At 48.7% G+C, this 17,620-nt stretch overlaps 1 protein-coding gene across 9 annotated transcripts in view; it reads right to left on the bottom strand.

The window, feature by feature from the left end:
- EPB41L1 (erythrocyte membrane protein band 4.1 like 1) overlaps positions 1-17,620 on the bottom strand; it is a 135,274-nt gene that overhangs the window by 34,564 nt on the left and 83,090 nt on the right. For 6 of the 9 annotated variants that reach the window (XM_018057797.1, XM_018057798.1, XM_018057802.1 and 3 more), the window contains 8 exons: positions 14,870-14,945; positions 8,969-9,187; positions 6,704-6,791; positions 6,025-6,177; positions 4,079-4,176; positions 3,455-3,630; positions 2,027-2,175; positions 1,117-1,152 (listed from right to left, as the gene is read on the bottom strand). In XM_018057797.1, coding sequence (XP_017913286.1) covers positions 1,117-1,152; positions 2,027-2,175; positions 3,455-3,630; positions 4,079-4,176; positions 6,025-6,177; positions 6,704-6,791; positions 8,969-9,187; positions 14,870-14,945 — 995 coding nt within the window. The remainder of the gene's footprint in view (positions 1-1,116; positions 1,153-2,026; positions 2,176-3,454; positions 3,631-4,078; positions 4,177-6,024; positions 6,178-6,703; positions 6,792-8,968; positions 9,188-14,869; positions 14,946-17,620) is intronic. The other 3 variants (XM_018057803.1, XM_018057805.1, XM_018057804.1) reach the window with 2 other exon arrangements.

Genomic DNA, 17,620 nt, shown 5'->3' with positions numbered 1-17,620 from the left:
GATGACATCTGTCTGAGCAATCAAATCTGAGAGAGCATGCACAGGACGGCAGGCTCGGGCCGCCATGAACCCAAGACGTGGCTGGTGACCTTCCATCCAGAAGCAGCCGCTCTGGCCCTATGCGCACGTGGTGCTCCCCCAGGCTGGAGGGAGCGATGGATCCCCGAAGGCTAAGGGCCTGGGGGAAACCTAATCTGAATGCCCTGCTGTGCAGACAGGGAGCTGGGGCCTGAGACAACTTTCCCAAGACTCTCAAAGAGTCAGTGGCAGAACTGGGGCTGAAACCCAGGTCTCGGGACCCCAAAAGTCAGACCCTTCTGATGCTCCAGCCTCTGACCTTTCCCTCAGCAGCCCAAGAACAGACCCACTTCTCTGGCAGTTAAGTTTCAAAGGGAGAGTTGGAGACTATGTGAAAGAAAGGAGACGTGGTTAACACAGGAGGAGTAAGTTGAGAGAATCAAAAAATGGGAGGAGGAAGAGAAGGGGAGGGGGAGGAGGAGGGGGGAGCTTTCCTGGTGGAGCTGGAGCAGGGAGGGTCCCACCAGGGTGGTAGGAGGCACGCCAGGGGTCTGAGAAGACAGATGTGCTCTGAGGCTCCACCCCCCCATACCCCACCCCCCACATCCGGTTGCCAATAGATACAAAAAGCATTTTGGGGTGGGATGCAACAGATGCTGATGAGGTGGAGGCATGATGAGACAGTGGTGAAGGAAGGGGAGTCTAAGGAAGGGTTTGGGACAGGGGGTGAGGGAAATAGGGGTGGAGATGAGCTCAATAAAATCATGGAATCATGGATCGCAAGAATGGGGGTGGCGACACAGTGGGGATGGTCAGCAGGTGGGAAGCAAGCATGGGGTAGAGAGGCAGAGCATGAAGCTGGGGGAGGGAGGGGTAGGGAGAGAGGGGAGCATGGCTGGTTGGTGGGTGGGGGCGTGGAGTCTATCCATGAGCTTAAGACAGGGAGGGAGTGATGGCGGGTGGCCTCGGGTGATGAAGAGAGATGGCCGGGAGCGGAGAAGAAGCTGAGATGTGAGCCGGGATATGAGCCTGGGATGGACGGCGGTGGCCAATGATGAATGGCTGGGTGGGTGGGGATAGGCAGCCCCTGCGCAGTACCTCCTGCTTGTGTCTCGGCGTGGTTTCCTGCTCCGGCTAGCGGGACATGGGAGGAGGAAAAGGAACCAGCAGGATCAGTAGAGCAAATGGCTTAGAGACAACCGCGACCGCCCTGGTCTAGCAGGTAGCCTGGAGCACTGTGGGATGCTGGCTGGGCCGCCAGCAGGGCAGTGAGATCGTCAGAAGGTGTAGGAAGCAGGGAGCCCAAGAAGGCGAAGAAGGGGGGTGGGAGGACCAGAGGCAAAGCGGGCAGTCGCACTCAGCCGATGGGACATAGGGGTTCTGGGAAGTCACGCTTCTTGCAGGCAGTGTGTGTTCAGGGGCCTGTGTCCCCGAGGTGCGTGATGGAAACACACTACACCCGTGTGCGCACGTGCCTGCGTGTGCATGCAGGCTGTCTGCACGTCCGGGTGCATAACGCTATGGGTGAGAGGGGTACACAACTATGAGTGAACGCGTGTGAGTCTGAGGCTATGTAGGCCTGCATGAGCGTGTGCACAGGTTGGTGGGAGACGGGGGTGGCAGCAGGAGGTGTCACACTTGAACCTCACCCCTGTGGTCTGCAGGGACACCCCATCATGGGTGGAAGAAGGCTGTGCAGACCCAGATCAGAGGCAAAGGGGCAAATCAGGAGTGAGCAAGAGGAGGCCAGAGTCCACCAAGGGGCAGAGTGCCCTCTGGGACAGCAGGGCCAAAGGAGGGGAAGGGTACAGGGGCAGCACATGCCACCCCCACCTGGCAATTCCAGGTACGGAGCATGGCCCAAGGTCAAGGCCCTGTCCATGGCACACCGCACAGCAAAGGTGCTTGGCCACAGCGGGGATACCTGAAGGCCAAGGCTGAGCCTAGACCCAGGATCAGCCTCTTGACCCTCTAGGTCAGAGGAAACGAGAAAGCCAGCCTCTCGTACCTTTAGCTCCTTGATCTTGGTGGGGGTCTTGACCTCCCCCTCCTCAGCCTCGGACCGCCGCCCTCCAGACTCGCCATCCTCCTCCCGCTTGTCGCCATCTGGTCCTGCATCGTGGTTCTCACTGACGGAGGCTGGGCGAGAGAACTCTGCTGAAGTGGGCAGAGATGGCCGGCAGCTGTGTGAGTCGTCTCCCAGGCTCAGGGACCAGGAGCCAGCCCACCACCTGCCCAGCCACGCCTGGAGTAGAGCAGGCACTCAAACTGCCCCAGCACCCTGCGGATAAGGAACCAGTGCCCCGAGGAGTGAGTGGGCCTTCCCAGGTCACGTGGATGGTGCCTGAGTGGCCTCCAGCCCCAGCTCCTTTCCTGACTATCGCACTAGAGCCTGGGTTCAAATCTCAGCTCCATCTCTTCTTGGCTGTGTGACCTTGGGTAAATTGCACAACCTCTCTGGGCCTCAGTTGCCTCATCCACAAACAGTAGCTAATTCTGACAACTGAGAGGTGGAACAAATAAACTGACGTGTCTAAGAGAAGTGGCTAGCACTGAGTGAGCTAATTCAATCAATGTTGGCTCACGAATGTTATTGTTTTGGGGGACTTCCCTGGTTTAGGCTCTGTGCTTCCAAAGCAGGGGAACTCAGATCTGCTTAACTCCCAATGCCCCATAGGGCTCCTGAATCTCTCCTAAAAACTTGTGTGCATATCCTGGGACAGTCCTGGGCCCTAAGGGGTGTTGATTTAGTAGGATCAGGTCAAGGTCTAAGACTCCTCAAGTTCACAAGCTTATAGCTGGTTCTGGTGCTACATTTTGAGAAACCCTGGTCTGCTTCATACAAGGGCAACTGAGCTGCCTCCAGTCCCAGGTCCTTTCCTGATTCCACACCTTTAGAACCTCGGTTCAAATCACAAATCCATCTCTTGTTGGCTGTGTGACCTTGGATAAATCACACAACCTCTCTGGGCCTCAATACAGGCAATTCTCATTGACAGTAAGGGCCTTTATCAACTCAACAGAAATGGGGGCAGTGGAGAGTGCCCTGTGGTTAGATGTCCAGAGCCCAGTGGAACCAAAGAAATGATTGGGAATAACTCTGCCTCCGGTAGGACATCACCAGCTCCTCACTGTAGTTACATTCCTCACCATTCCAGTATGGTGACAAGCTGTGAACAGCTCAGCTTCTTAGGAAGGGGGCCCAGAAAACCATATGGTGAACCTGGGACCCCAAAAGGCCACAGCTCAGGGAAGTTGTGGGAAGCCCAGGGAGTTGGCAGTGCCACATTCCAGCAGGAGGGGAACCCAGAGGCTAAACTAACTCACAGAGAGGCACTGGGTGCAGGAGTGTTCCTGGGCCTCCAGGCCTGGTGCAAATCGAGTGTGATGTACCCTCCACACACCCCTGTCCCCCAACCTCCAGTGCGGGGCATACCTCCATCAAGGCTGCGGGACATGGTGTACCGTTTGCTGGAGGAACGTTCAAAAAAGGGCGCGGGCCGGTCGATGAGGGCGCTGGCCTGGCGCGTCTGTGCCTGGGTCCTCCCGCTATACCGGAACTTGGAGCCCATCACCAGGAAGCCTTTGGGTGGGGGCTCAGGGGACACGAGCCTGCAGGGGAGGGGTGGAAGGGTGGAGGTAAGGAGGGAGGACCAGACCTGCAATGCCAGACCCAAGGATGGACCACAGCTGGCCTTCCATCCCGCTGTCCCACCAGCTACAACAACTCTTGCTGTTCAATCGCTCAGTCATGTCTGACTCTGTGAGGCCATGGACAGCAGCACGCCAGGCTTCCCTGTCCTTCTCCGGAGTTTGTTCAAACTCATGTCCACTGAGTTGATGATACCATCCAACCGTCACATCCTCTGTCTCCCTCTTCTCCTCCTACAACTCTAAGTGGTCCAGAAGGGGAGAGGCTTGGGGAAAGAGGAGGAGGAGGAGGGTTTTCCTAGAGTCCCTACTGGCTCCTTCTACGGACAGAACACAGACACGACCCACATCCCCTCACACGGCCTCTAACTCAGCCCCAGCTACCCACCCCGCCCGGGCGCAGGCTCACCGGAAGAACGTGTGGTGCTCGATGCAGACCTTCCACAGTCTCTTGGCTGACCGGTGATTCGGGAGCTTAAAGCCAATCGTGCTCTCAAACTGCTCGTACTGCAGAACCAGGGAGGGCGGGTCAGAAGGAGGGCCTAGGCAGTGCAGGCTTTCCGCACCTCTTCTCAGGCCTGTATGACTCTGCCCTGGTTACTTATTTATATAAATATATATATAAATGATATATGTATATATCATTTATTCATTCATTTAATCAATCAGGTGGGTTAAGCCCTTACTCTGTGACAGGTCCAGGGCTAAGCAGCAGACACCATGGTGACCAAACAGAAGATTCTCAGGGGTTGGGGGAGGGCAGGGGGATCGATAATAAGTGAGTACACAAGCTCATCTCAGATACTGATAAGGGCACAAAGGGAATGGACAGAGGTGTGGGATGTGACAAAGAATGGCTAAGCAGGCCGGGGGTCAGGTGCTGCTTTAGAAGGGGTGATCAGGGACCTCCCTGATGGTCCAGTGGCCAAGACTCTGTGTTCCATATGCAGGGGGCCCAGATTTGATCCCTAGTCAGGGAACTAGATCCCACACGTGGTAACTAAAAGTTTCCACATGTTGCTGTGCAGAACAAAGATCCCACATGCCACAGCTAAGACCCGGTGCAGCCAAATCAGTACATAAATAGAAAGAAAGAAAGGGTTATCAGGGAATACTTTCTACACAGGGGATCTTGGAGCAGAGAGCTGGAGGATGGGAAAGGAACCAAAGCTCTGTGAGAAGGAGGGGCAGAGGATCTCAGGAAGAGGGAACATCAGATGCAAAGGGCTCGGACAGGTGAGAGTTTGCTTACTTAAGGATCTCAGAGAGGCCCCAAGCGGCTGGAGTGCCACTGGTGTGGGGCGGCAGGGCAGAGACATGTGCGAGAGGCATGTGGGCAGAAGAGTTAGGACTTGAGTCCAAGAGCCAAGAGAGCCCTTGAAAGGTTCAAGTGAGGAGTGGGAGTGGGGTGGCTTTGTCTTGATCTGCTGGAAGGGACTCTTGAGCAGCTGTGAGGGAAAAGGCCTACAGTGACTGTGGAGGCCGGGGGACCAGTGGGAAGGAGAGGAGAGGGGTGGAGGGGAGAGGTGGTGGCCAGGGCAGTGGACAGGGGGCCAGAGGCAGAAGGGCTCGCCCTAATTCTAGAGGTAGAACAAAGTGGAGTTTGTGATGCACGGGATGTTTGCATGTGTGTATAATCATGTGCACGCGTGTGTACCTTCATACGTGTACACGCTGAGTACCACATGTAAGCAAAACACGGGAACATGGACATGGTGCTGCTGTTATCTTAGTTGCTAAGTTGTGTCTGACTGTTTGAGACCCTATATGGACTGTAGCCCCACCAGGCTCCTCTGTCCATGGTATTTCCCAGGTAAGAATACTGGAGTGGGTTGCCATTTCCTTCTGCAAAGGATCTTCCCAACCCAGGGACTGAACCCGCATCTCCTGCATTGGCAGGTGAGTTTTTAACTACTGAGCCACTAGGGAGGCCCAGATATGGGCATACATTCATTGATATGTGTAACCTAAGTATATGTGGTTATCTTTTTATTATTAATTTTTTGCCGCACATGGCATATGGGATCTTATTTCCCTGACTAGGGATTGAACCCACGGCCCTTGCATTGGAAGTGCATTGTTTTAACCACTGGACCACCAGGGAAGTCCCTATGTGGCTGTCTTTATAAGTACACTATTGTATGTGTGTGTGCGTGTGCACGCACACGCACGTGCACATGCAGGCACACATTGCGAGTGTAATGTCTATGTAGAGAGCCCCAGCAAAAGAGGGCCCTCTCCTCACCCAGCACCTCCATCTATGCGTCCCAGGAAGGAAAAATCCCAGGTCTAGCTGCCAGGGTCCCACCATTTTAGTTGATCCCAGGGAAGAAGGGATTCCCTAGGCAGGCTCACCTCCCCGGGCCGGATCTTGATGTAGAAGTTACTCCTCTTGTAGGAGATCTTGAGAATTTTGGGCCAGGCGAAGCGGTTGATCCTCAGCCGGTCCCGGTAGATGAGCAGGCCGTTGGCACAGACTCCTAACATGATGTCGATGCCCTCCGAGTCCTGTGTGGGAGGGGCCGTGCAAGGACGGTCTGGGTCCAAGCCTGAGGACAGCCTGCCACCCACCCCACAAGCCCTCTCCGGGCTCTGCCTGTAACAAGCCCTCAGGAGCAGGGTTTGAGCATCCACGGGGAGTCGCCTGATGCATCCCTCACAGAGCCATCAGTTCATTCATTTTGTCGTTGACTCACCACTCACTTGTTCCATCACTTTCCGTCAATCGCTCACTCACTCATTCACCCAGCACACATTTAGTGGTGCCTAGGCACATTAGATCATATGCTGTGCACTCAGGATACAGAAGTGAGTTCAGACCCATGTCTTTCCCGCATGAAGCTCTCAGTCTAGTGGCAGCACAGACAGGCTCATAGATAATAAGGACAATCGTAAGGGTCATGGGGAAGTAAACGGTTATGGGGCGTCAAGGAGTGAGAAATGAGGAAAGACTGGCACACCGAGCCCTCCGGAAGGCCCTGGTGGCTCCTCGGGGGCACCCCCAGGCCCGGGGAACCCCGGCCCCCAGCCGTACCTTAGCATGGTGCAGGTCCACTCCATACATAGACAGCTTCTTGGCATTCTCTAGGAAGTGGATTTCTGCTTCTCCTGGGGTCATGCCCCTAAGGGAAAGAAAGTGATCAATGACGGCCATGGGAAAGGCCTGGGCCCGAGTCCCGCCAGGTGAAGGTGGCTATGATCAGAACCTGGGATTCCAGAAAGAAAATTTTCTGGAGCACAGTGCAGCTGGGCCTTCCCGATCTCTCCCCTCCACTCTCAGTGCCAGATGGTGTGCCCCTAGCCCCCTGCTTCAGCCCACTGAACTCTCATCTCTTGCCAAAGCTCAGGGCCAGTCCTATTTCCTCCCGGAAGCATTCAAGGGCTCAGCCGGGAGTCTGGAGTTTTGCCTCATTCTGCCATTGGGTTAAGCGTGAACCATAAATTCTGTTTCTTCACGACAATGAAACCACTGTGACTGACACTGATCATTATAATCACGCAGGGGCTCCTGAATTATTACCCACATCAGCTACTTTTCTCAGAAGCCATTTAATCTTCCTTGAAGAACAGGTGCACATTCTAATCTCTGAAAAGAGGAGTTATGTAATTCACCACGTTCCTTCTTGGCTTTGGCTGCCAGGAAACTGCACGCTCTGCACTTAGCCACGGCTAACATTTGTTGAGTACTATGAGCTGGTTACCGGTCCTAGCACTTAACATGTATTAACTCATGCGAATTCTCGTAACACGTCTACAAGGTAGATATCACTATTCTCACTTGATAGATGAGGAAACTGTGGCATAGACAGCTTGAATAACTTGCCTAAGGGCATACAGTTATTAAGTAGCTAAGTCAGAATTTGAATCCAGACAATGTGGCTCCGTGGTTGTATTCCCAACCACTTTCTTCCATCAGTCTTGTATCCTCAGTTTTCTGTGTTCCGTCTACCTTGGGGAGCTGCTGCTTGGATGCCTAGACACTAGAGGTCAGTCTGCTTTAAGTCAAAAGAGCTGTTAAAGCTGAAGTGCTGGGGAATTCTGGCTGGTCCAGTGGCTAAGGCTCCATGCTCCAAGACAGGGGGCCTCAGTTCAATCCCTGGTTGGAAACTAGATCTTACATGTCTCAACTAAGGGGCTTCCTGGGTGGTGCTAGTGGTAAAGAACCTGCTTGCCAACACAGGAGACATAAAAGACACTGGTTGGATTCGGAAAGATCCCCTGGAGGAGGGCCTGGCAACCCACTCTGTATCCTTGTCTGGAAAATCTCATGGACAGGGGAACCTGGCGGGCTAAGTCCATGGGGTTGCAAAGAGTCGGACATGACTGAGTGATTCACACTTTCGTATCATTTATCACACTGGGTTCCCCTAACAAGCCTGGAGTTGCAGTCCAAAGTGCTTCCAGCTTAAAAGGACCATTTAATTCCACGGGACCCTCAGGGAGAGGGTATCACCTTCATGGCAGGGATTTGGAAATGGGGGGTACATTTCAGTTTTTACAAAGACTGAAGGGCATTTAGGGCCTGGGGTCCAGGGATGCCAAACATCCCGCACAGTGAATTCTTTTGCCCCAATACCAGCAGTTGAGAAACACTGATAATCTATGTCCTTACAAATACAAGTGGGGAAAAAAAATATTTTTAAATACAGGTGGAAAATGGGGCAGATAGGTTAAATAGCCAGCCCACCATCACCCAACTAGTTAACTATCTTCTAACTCCTGGAACAAGGTGTCTTCCACTGCACAATCAATGACTCAACCCCTCAAATCACAGAGCAACAATTACATGCAGTGAGTCTCTAATATATGCCATTTAGCACCCCTAGGACCCTATAACGTAGATTTTATTAGTGCCCACTGAACAGATGAGGAAACTAAAGCAGGGGGAAGTGAAACAACCAGCCCAAGATGCCCTAGTTAGAAAGTGGCAGAGCCAAAAGGTGAACCTGATTGTCTGGCTTTAGAATGTAAATTTGACCTTTATGCCAAGAAGTAGACATCAGGACACTTACCCAGGGACACATAATAGTTATTACTGTGTTATCTCCAATTGGCCGATCAAGAGACCGATTCTCAGAGGCCAAGGACAGGGAATTATCGCACCCATACAGAAGTCATTTAAGGTCACATAGTGAGTTACCATCATTCCCCTCTGATGAGATAATCTGCTCTCAGACACACTTCACCTTAGCAGCAGAAGCAGGTGGGGTTCTTACAGCACAGCCTCTAGGGTCTAGCCAGGAAGGTTCTGGCCAATAGGCCGAGGAGCCAGGGGAGGCCAGGGTGGAGGTCCTCTCACCTGTATGTCTTGTGAAGCTCCATGATCCTTTCTTCCAGCTCCCGAGTCTGGTTCGGGGCGAAGCGGAGCTCGCTGACATAGTTGCCCACGTGCTCCTCGGCATCATAGTCACCCAGCTCAGCCTGCACGGCGTAGGAGCCCAGCAGGGCGTGCGTGACGAAGGAGCAGGGCAGGCGGCCTGTGATGATGTCCGCCCGCAGCTGCAGGCACAGGTAGTATCTGGAGATAGGGGAGAGCGGGCATGGGCATGGGGGGGGCCCACTCCGTCCCTAGATGCCCCCAACCACAGCTTCATATGGATCCATCAGCTCCAAACTAATCGATACTCAGCACAGAGAGGAATATTCCCAGACATGCCATGTGTTAATACTGGCAGGTCATGTGTTAATGCTCTGGGTATATCTTAGAAGATGGTTATGTAACATTTCATGAAATGTTAAGCATTTTTGTTCATTTCTAAGTTTGATGGATTTTTCCTACTATGGGAACATTTTCAATTTCGAACTCATTTTCAAGCTAAATTAGGACTGCTTTGCTGGTTTAGCCGTTTTTTAAAAATGTGATGTATTTTGAATTATACAATTAATATACACTTATGGTGGGAAAAAGTGTAAACTTTAGAGGTAATTCTAAATTTCCTCTTTATATTCATCCTCAGTCCTAATCCCCTCCCCCAGAGGTTACTCCTGTTATCCCTGTGGTGTTTAGACCTTTTTCCTCCATGAACATCTAGAAATGTATGTAATTTTCACATGATCATCTTCAAAGATTCATAAAAAGCATTTGATAAAGTTCAACATCCATTCATGATAAAGAAACATCTTAAGAAAGTGGGTATAGAGGGAACATATCTCAACGTAATAATGGTTATTTATGACAAACCCACAGCCAATATGATATTCAATGCTGAAAAGCTGAAAGCCTTCCCACTAAAATCTGGAACAAACAAGGATGCCCACCTCACCAATTCTACTCAACATAATATTGAATAGAAGTCCTAATCACAGCAATCAGACAAGAAAAAGAAATAAAACGTATCCAAATTGGTAGGGAAGAGATAAAACTGTCATTATATGCAGATGACATGACACTATATATAGAAAATCCTAAAAACTCCTCATAAAAACTACTGAAACTGATATATCAATTCAGTGAGGTAGCAAAATACAAGATTAACATACAGAAATTGGTTGCATTTCTTTACACTTTAACAATGAAATATCAGAAAAGTAATGTAAAAAAACCAAATCCCCTTTAGAATCTGCATCCAAAAAAATTAATAAAACAAACAAACAAGAATAAACCTGGTCAAGGAAGTAAAAGACTCATATGCTGAGAACTATAAAACATTAATAAAAGAAATCAGAGATGATTCAAAGAAAAGATGATTCAAAGGAATGGAAAGACATCTCATAATTAGAAGAATGAACATTGTTAAAATGGCCATACTAGCCAAACTAACCTAAAGATTTAATTCAATCCCTATCAAATTACCTGTGACATTTTTCATAGAACTAGAATAAATAGTCCTATAATTTGCATGGAACCATGAAAGACCCAGAATTGCTAAATCCTGAGGAAAAAGAACAAAGCAGAAGGTATAACCCTCCCCAGACTTCAGACAATACACAAAGCTACAGTAATCAAAACAGCACGATATTGGCACAAGAAAAGACATATGGATCAACAGAACAGACTAGAGAGCCCAGAAATAAACCCACAGACCTATATGGTCAATTAATCTTTGACAAAGGAGGCAAGAAAACACAATGGGGAAAAGACAGTCTCTTCAGCAAGTGGTGTTGGGAGAGCTGGACAGCCACATGTAAATCAATGAAATTGGAACATGCCCTCACATCATACACAAAAATAAACTCAAAATAGCTTAAAGACTTAAATATAAGAAACGACGCTGTAAAAGTCCTAGAAAAGAACATAGGTAAGACATTCTCAGACATAAATCATACCAATGTTTTCCTAGGTCAGTCTCCCATGGCGATAGAAAAACAAAACTAAACAAATGGGACCTAATCAAGTTTATAAGCTTTTGCACAGCAAAGGAAACCATCAACAAAACAAAAAGACAGTCTATGGACTGGGAGAAAATATTTGCAAATGATGCCACCAACAAGGGCTTAATCTCTAAAACATACAAACAGTTCATATAATCTAGTTAAAAAAAAAAAAAAATCAAAGAATGGGCAGAAGACCTAAACAGACATTTCTGCAAAGAAGACATACAGATGGCCAATAGGCACACGAAAAGATGCTTATCGTCACTAAATATTAGGGAAATGCAAATAAAAACTACAATGAGGTACCACCTCACATTAGTCAGAATGACCATCATTAAAAAGTCTACAAATAACAAATACTAGAGAGGGTGTGAAGAAAAGGGAACCCTCCTAGACTGTGGTTGGGAATGTAAATTGGTGCAGCCACTAAGGAAAACAGTATGGTGCTTCCTCTAAAAATTAAAAATAGAGTTGCCATATGATCTAGCAATCCCACTTCAGGGCATATATTCAGAAAAAATATAATTCAAAAAGACACATGCACTCCTATGTTCATAGCAGCACTACTCACAGTAGCCAAGACATGGAAACAATCTAAATATCCACCAACAGATGAATGGATAAAGAAGATGTGGTATACTTGGTTGGCCAAAAAGTTCATTTGGGTTTTTCCACAGGACATTACAGAAAAGCCCAAATGAACTTTTTGGCCAACCAAATACAATGGACTACTGCTGCTGCTAAGTCACTTCAGTTGTATCCGACTCTGTGTGACCCCATAGATGGCAGCCCAGCAGGCTCCCCCGTCCCTGGGATTCTCCAGGCAAGAACACTGGAGTGGGTTGCCATTTCCTTCTCCAATGCACGAAAGTGAAAAGTGAAAGTGAAGTCGCTCAGTCATGCCCGACTCTTAGCGACCCCATGGACTGCAGCCTACCAGGCTTCTCCGTCCAAGGGATTTTCCAGGCAAGAGTACTGGAGTGGGGTGCTATTGCCTTCTCCAACAATGGACTACTACTCAGCCATAAAAAAGAATGAAATAATGGTATCTGCAGCAACATGGATGGATCTAAAGAGTATCACACTAAGTAAAGTAAGTCAGAAAGAGAAAGACATACCACATGATAACACTTATATGTGAAATCTAAAATATGGCACAAATGAACTTATCTATAAAACAGAAACAGACTCACAGACACAGAGACCAGACTTGGTTGCCAAAGGGGAGGGGTGGCACAGGGGGAACAGAATGGGAGCTGCAGATTCACGGGTGCAAACTATTATCAACAGATACAGAATAGAAAGACAGCAAGGTCCTACTGGATAGCATGGGGAACTATTACCTGAAATAAACCATAATGGAAAAGAACACGTAAAAGAAAATACATGTGTGTGTGTGCATATAACTGAATTACTTTGCTGTACAGCAAAAAGTAATACAACATGATAAAGAAACTATACTTCAATAAAATAAAGTTTAAAAATGCACATGGTTTTGATTAATGGGGAGTTTTTAGCAGCTAAATCTAGCAAATGCAACATCTGACTGTGCAGCTCACTTGCCTTCTCACACTCAGCTGGGTGCCTTCCATGTCAGCACGTGTGACTTGATTTTATTCATTTTAACTTCTGTACCATAACCCACCATCCGGAAAAACCTGTTTGCCGATGTATTCTCAGAACTTTTTAATTTGGCTACAGCTCTAAATGAATTGTCAAAAACCAAATTGGCTCAGAAGAAACATTTCCAACCACTTTTATAACTTTCACGACTTTTTATAACTTTCATGCACACTTGGATGATTTTAGCATGTTTAGAACCATTTCAAATAAATTTTTTTTATTGCTTTTTAAGTTACTGTGTATTTTTTTTAATGTTCCAGTTCATTCTCAGCCTGCAGTACCTCCCGGACCACTTTGCCATGTCTCACCATTTTTTTTTTCCAATTACTTGTATCTTTTACGTGGCTTTTATTTTTAAGTAGTTTGTATTGCTCCATGACATGATCTTGTAGTCAGAACTGAAGCTCTGGCAAAAAGTACATGGAGCCTCAGTGTATGCTCAGAGGCAAGGCTGCGGTTCAGAATCAACAGCAGCTCAAACATCACAGGCACCAAGGGTGGGCTTATGGGCATTTCATTCAAAAGTCTCCAAATTCAGAAATCATCGCCAAGTACACAGACTTGTCTTTCATTCCAGTCACTTTGTCATTTTAACCAGTTTATTTGGGGTTTAAATATTTTTTGCTAAACAGCTGCCACAGGGACTTCCTCGGTGGTCCACTGGTTTCCACTGCAGGGGGTACAGGTTTGATCCCTGGTTGGGGAACTAAGATCCTGCATGCCATGCAGTGCACCCCCCCCGCCAAAAAAAAATAAACACCTAAATAGTTGCTACTACCTGAGGCCATCCATACTGGGCAGGGCTAACTTCTTTCCTGGTGTCCCAATGTCCAGGAACAAAGAGGGGAGACACAGTGGGCAAGACCAGGAAGGGTGGGGGTTTTCTTGGTCTAAAGCTCTCAGCCCTGTCAGGAATGAAGTTTAGACCCTGCTGCTGCCACCCTAGCCCCAAGCTGACCTCAGGAATTAGAGCAGGGCTAATGAGGCCAAGGCCTCAGATTTGATCTATTCCAGGAACATCTGTTTTATCTCTCAAGACCAGAGTCAGTATCTTGACCTTGGCTGACTGCTTGGCAAGTGGCAGAGATTAGAGAGGGACCCAGTGGGAGACAGGGACTGGCTTAGTAGCTCCAAAGCACATCCTATTTGTGGTAGGCTTGACACAGCCCCAGGATATCAAGAAGTAAGACTATCTCTTTGGAAGGGGCTTAGATAAAGAGATGGAGGAGGAAATGGCAACTCACTCCAGTATTCTTGCCTGGAGAATTCCACGGACAGAGGAGCTTGGCAGGCTATAGTCCATGGGGTCACAAAGAGTCGGACATGACTGAGCAACTAACACACTTAGATAAAGAGAAAGTCCTCTCCTTGTTTTGGGTTCCAGAGGCAGGCTGAGCCCCGTGAGTGATCTTCACACCCTCTTCTAATCACCAAGCCTTCTTATCTACTGGCCCTGAGGCACAAGGCCTACATCCACAATCCAGATTCACTCCAGCAGCCTGGGCTTGCCTCCCTGGGGATGTCATACGCCCCATTTGACTACCACACTTCAAAACACAGGACCAAACTCCCACTTTCAAAGGCATCTGTGTTCTAATCCCTCCTTATCCCCATAGTCAAAACCGGGTGGTCCACCCAGCCCATCAGCCTTCAGATGTGTCTGGCTTATCCTATCCAGAGATGGCCCACATCATATGCTTTGAAAGTTTAAATGAGTTGCCAGCATTTTAAAATTGTGGCTGCTGCTGCTGCTGCTGCTAAGGCGCTTCAGTCGTGTCCGACTCTGTGCGACCCCATAGACGGCAGCCCACCAGGCTCCACCGTCCCTGGGATTCTCCAGGCAAGAACACTGGAGTGGGTTGCCATTTCCTCCTCCAATGCATGAAAGTGAAAAGTGAAAGTGAGGTCGCTCAGTCCTGTGTTTTACTCTCAAATCTAGCTTTCCTCCAACAATAGGTCCGATGCCCATGTGATTGCCGAGGGGAACAGGGACCATTTTAGGTGGGCTCTGTCCTCTTGAATTCCCACTGAGACCCTCCGCACCCTGTGACTCCTTCCCCTCCGAAGTCAAGGACTCACTGCATAGTCCACTATGCTTGTATCACTCTCTCTTGCACTGAGTCGGATTCCCTTGTCGATGCTGTCTGCATGGCCTCAGCAGGCATCTGGGTTTGCCCTCCGCACTGTGTACCCATATTCCATCTCGTGTCTCCCAGGGGCCCGTGTCCATCCCCCTCCAACACCACCCCTCCCCAGCCCTCACCTTGTGATGTCTTCTGTCAGCTGGGCAGGGTCAGGAGGGTAGAACTTGACTGTGAAGGCGAAATTCCAGGGGCTGCCTGAGAGAAGCAGGTGGGAGAAGAGATCAGAGGGGCCCCATCTTCCCAGTGGGTGGCCTGGATATACCATCTCATGGGCAATTTTTCAAAGTTTTCCCATGACTGTAATCTTAGGACAAACCCGTAAGAAAGCCTGGAACATTACTCCCACTTGACAGACGAGGAGACTGAGGCCCAGATTAAAAGACTTGTGAACTAGCAGTGGGAAGGAAGGTAGAAAGAAAAAACCAGCGGTACATGCTAGACATGCTGTTAAATACTTTACAAACATCACATCATTAAACCTCACAAGAGCCCAGTAAACAAGTCCTACGATCACCCCCACTTTGTAAATGAGGATGGTGAGGCCCAGGTAGCAAAATGGCCCGTCCAAGGTCACCAGCTAGGAAGTGGCAATGCTAAGGTTCAGACCCACCCTGGCCACCTGGCTGCAGAGCCCACTCTCCTCTACACCAAAGTCTGTGCCCAGGACATTAATGGGAAGATAGCTAATCTAGAAAGCACCACATTAAACAGGTTTCCTGACGTTGGGTTTCTCAGAGCTCTCACTCTGCTGCTGTGCCTTGCACCTCTTAAAGGGGGGGGGGGGCATGCATTCAAGAGTTTCCAAAGCCCATTTGACCTGCAGCATCCATTTGTCACAGGGCCTCCTTCCATATTAATGTTTCTCAGAACAGACTTTGCAAAACTCTGTCCTATCTGATGTTGACTCCATCTCAAATGGATTATACACGAGACTGAAAGGCAAATATAATGGGCTAAAAGTAACAAAACACATTTCACTGGGATAAATGTTAACCTCCACATTTAGCTACAAAAAATCAATGGTACACATTTAAAAAGTAAAGAAAAATAAAGGCCGAGGTTTTAGCTGGAGGAAAGCTCTGTGAGCCGAGAAAAGCTCTGTGAGCCGAGAAAAGGGATGACCACTTAAGAAGCTGGGGGTGGGAAGGGAGGAGGCCTTGATGAAAGGCCATAGTCCAGAATAATGGTCAGATGGCCCCTGGGATATTTTGGGCTCCAAGTTCTAAAAGAACCCCCAACAGGGACTTCCTCAGTGGTCCATTGGCTAAGACTTCATGCTCCCAACGCAGGGGGCCCAGGTTCAATCCCTGGTTAGGGAACTAGATCCCACACGCTGCAACTAAGAGTTTTCGTGCCGCAATGAAAATCAAAGATTCTGTATGCCACAATTAATACCTGGCATGGCAAAAGAAATAAATATATTTTTAAATTAATTAATTCAATTTTTTAAAAAAGGACCCCTGACAAACTGAGAAAGCAAGGTCCATCCAGGGCATAGCCATGGTCAGGAAGGGCTGGTGACCACACCGCCACTACCATCCTGTCCCTCTGGCCATTACCATCTTTATAGCTCTCACTTCTCCCAAACTTACTAAGTGCTGGTTGCTTGGCTTGCTAAGAACTTTCTATGTGTTTGTGAAATTTAATCTTTATAATGATCCTGAGGTACACTTTTAATAGACGAAGATTTTGAGAGGTTAAGTCATCCTCCCAGGATCACCCAGCCAGCCAGTGGTAGAAAGCAGGTCTAGCCTCTGATCCCAAGACCCCAAAGCTTAGGTTCCTGACCACAGCTGACTCCTCAAGGGGAAACAATTCCTGTCTCAAGAATAATAATGGAGGAGTTCCCTGGTGGCCTATGGTTAGGATTCCGGGCTTTCACTGGGTTCAATTCCTGCCCAGGAAGCTAAGCTTCTGCAAGCGATGCAGTGCAGCCAAAAAAAAAAGGAGAGAAAGAGGAAAAATAATGGCATAATTAACAATAATAATAACAATGGCTAAAACAAGTGGGTGCTACTATGTGCAGGCACATTCTAGGTATTAAACACCTAATAACTCATTTAATCCTCACAAGAACCCTAGTTATAAGGGTGACCTGCAATTTATAAATGATGAGTACAGAACAATTAACTAACACAAGAAGTAGTGATGGAGTCAGGATTCAAATCCAGGCAGTCTGACTCGTATCTGCCCTTTTAACCATCACACCAGATTGCCTCCTACTTTGTGAAGAACCTATTCTGTGCTGGCTGTTGTCCACACCACATCATAGAAACTTCATCCCCACCTAGCGAGGCAGGAATCATTAACCCACTTGCTAGGGAGATGCAGGAATCTGGAGAAGTAGAGGAATCACCCCCAGTACCCTGAGTGATGGGCACTGAGATTCAGAAATATACCAAACTCTGAAGGCCAGGACATCAGAACTCAGGTGCCAGCTTCAGAAGGCTGGGGCTGTCACAAACCAAGAAAGGGGACAGGGAATTCCCAGGTGGTCCAGTAGTTAAGATTCTGCACCCTACTGCTGAAGGCCTGGGCTCAATTCCTGGTTGGGGAAGATTCTACAAGCCACATGATGGGGAGAGTAGAGTAGGGGATAAACAAATTGTTCCATGGAGCCCCGGAAGACAGAACTGAGATGAATGAGTAGAAACTGGGGAAAGGAACAGGGCTTGAAGGAGGCAGCTCTGCTTTGCAATAACTTGAGGAGACCTGACTCCCTGCCCTGGGAGGGAGCTGAGACCCAAAGATTCTATCAGCAGCTTCGCTCTTCCAAAGTTCCGGTCCATCTCAAACACTCTCAGCCACCGGCATGTGCTCTGACCCTCTCAGGCATGAGGGGCAGGCTTCCCGGCGGGGCTGACATTCCT

This window comes from Capra hircus, chromosome 13 (assembly GCF_001704415.2).
Source record: "Capra hircus breed San Clemente chromosome 13, ASM170441v1, whole genome shotgun sequence".
Taxonomy (NCBI): Eukaryota; Metazoa; Chordata; class Mammalia; order Artiodactyla; family Bovidae; genus Capra; species Capra hircus.
The sequence above is the reverse complement of the archived record's forward strand: the minus strand, read 5'-3'. Positions and strand labels throughout refer to the sequence as shown.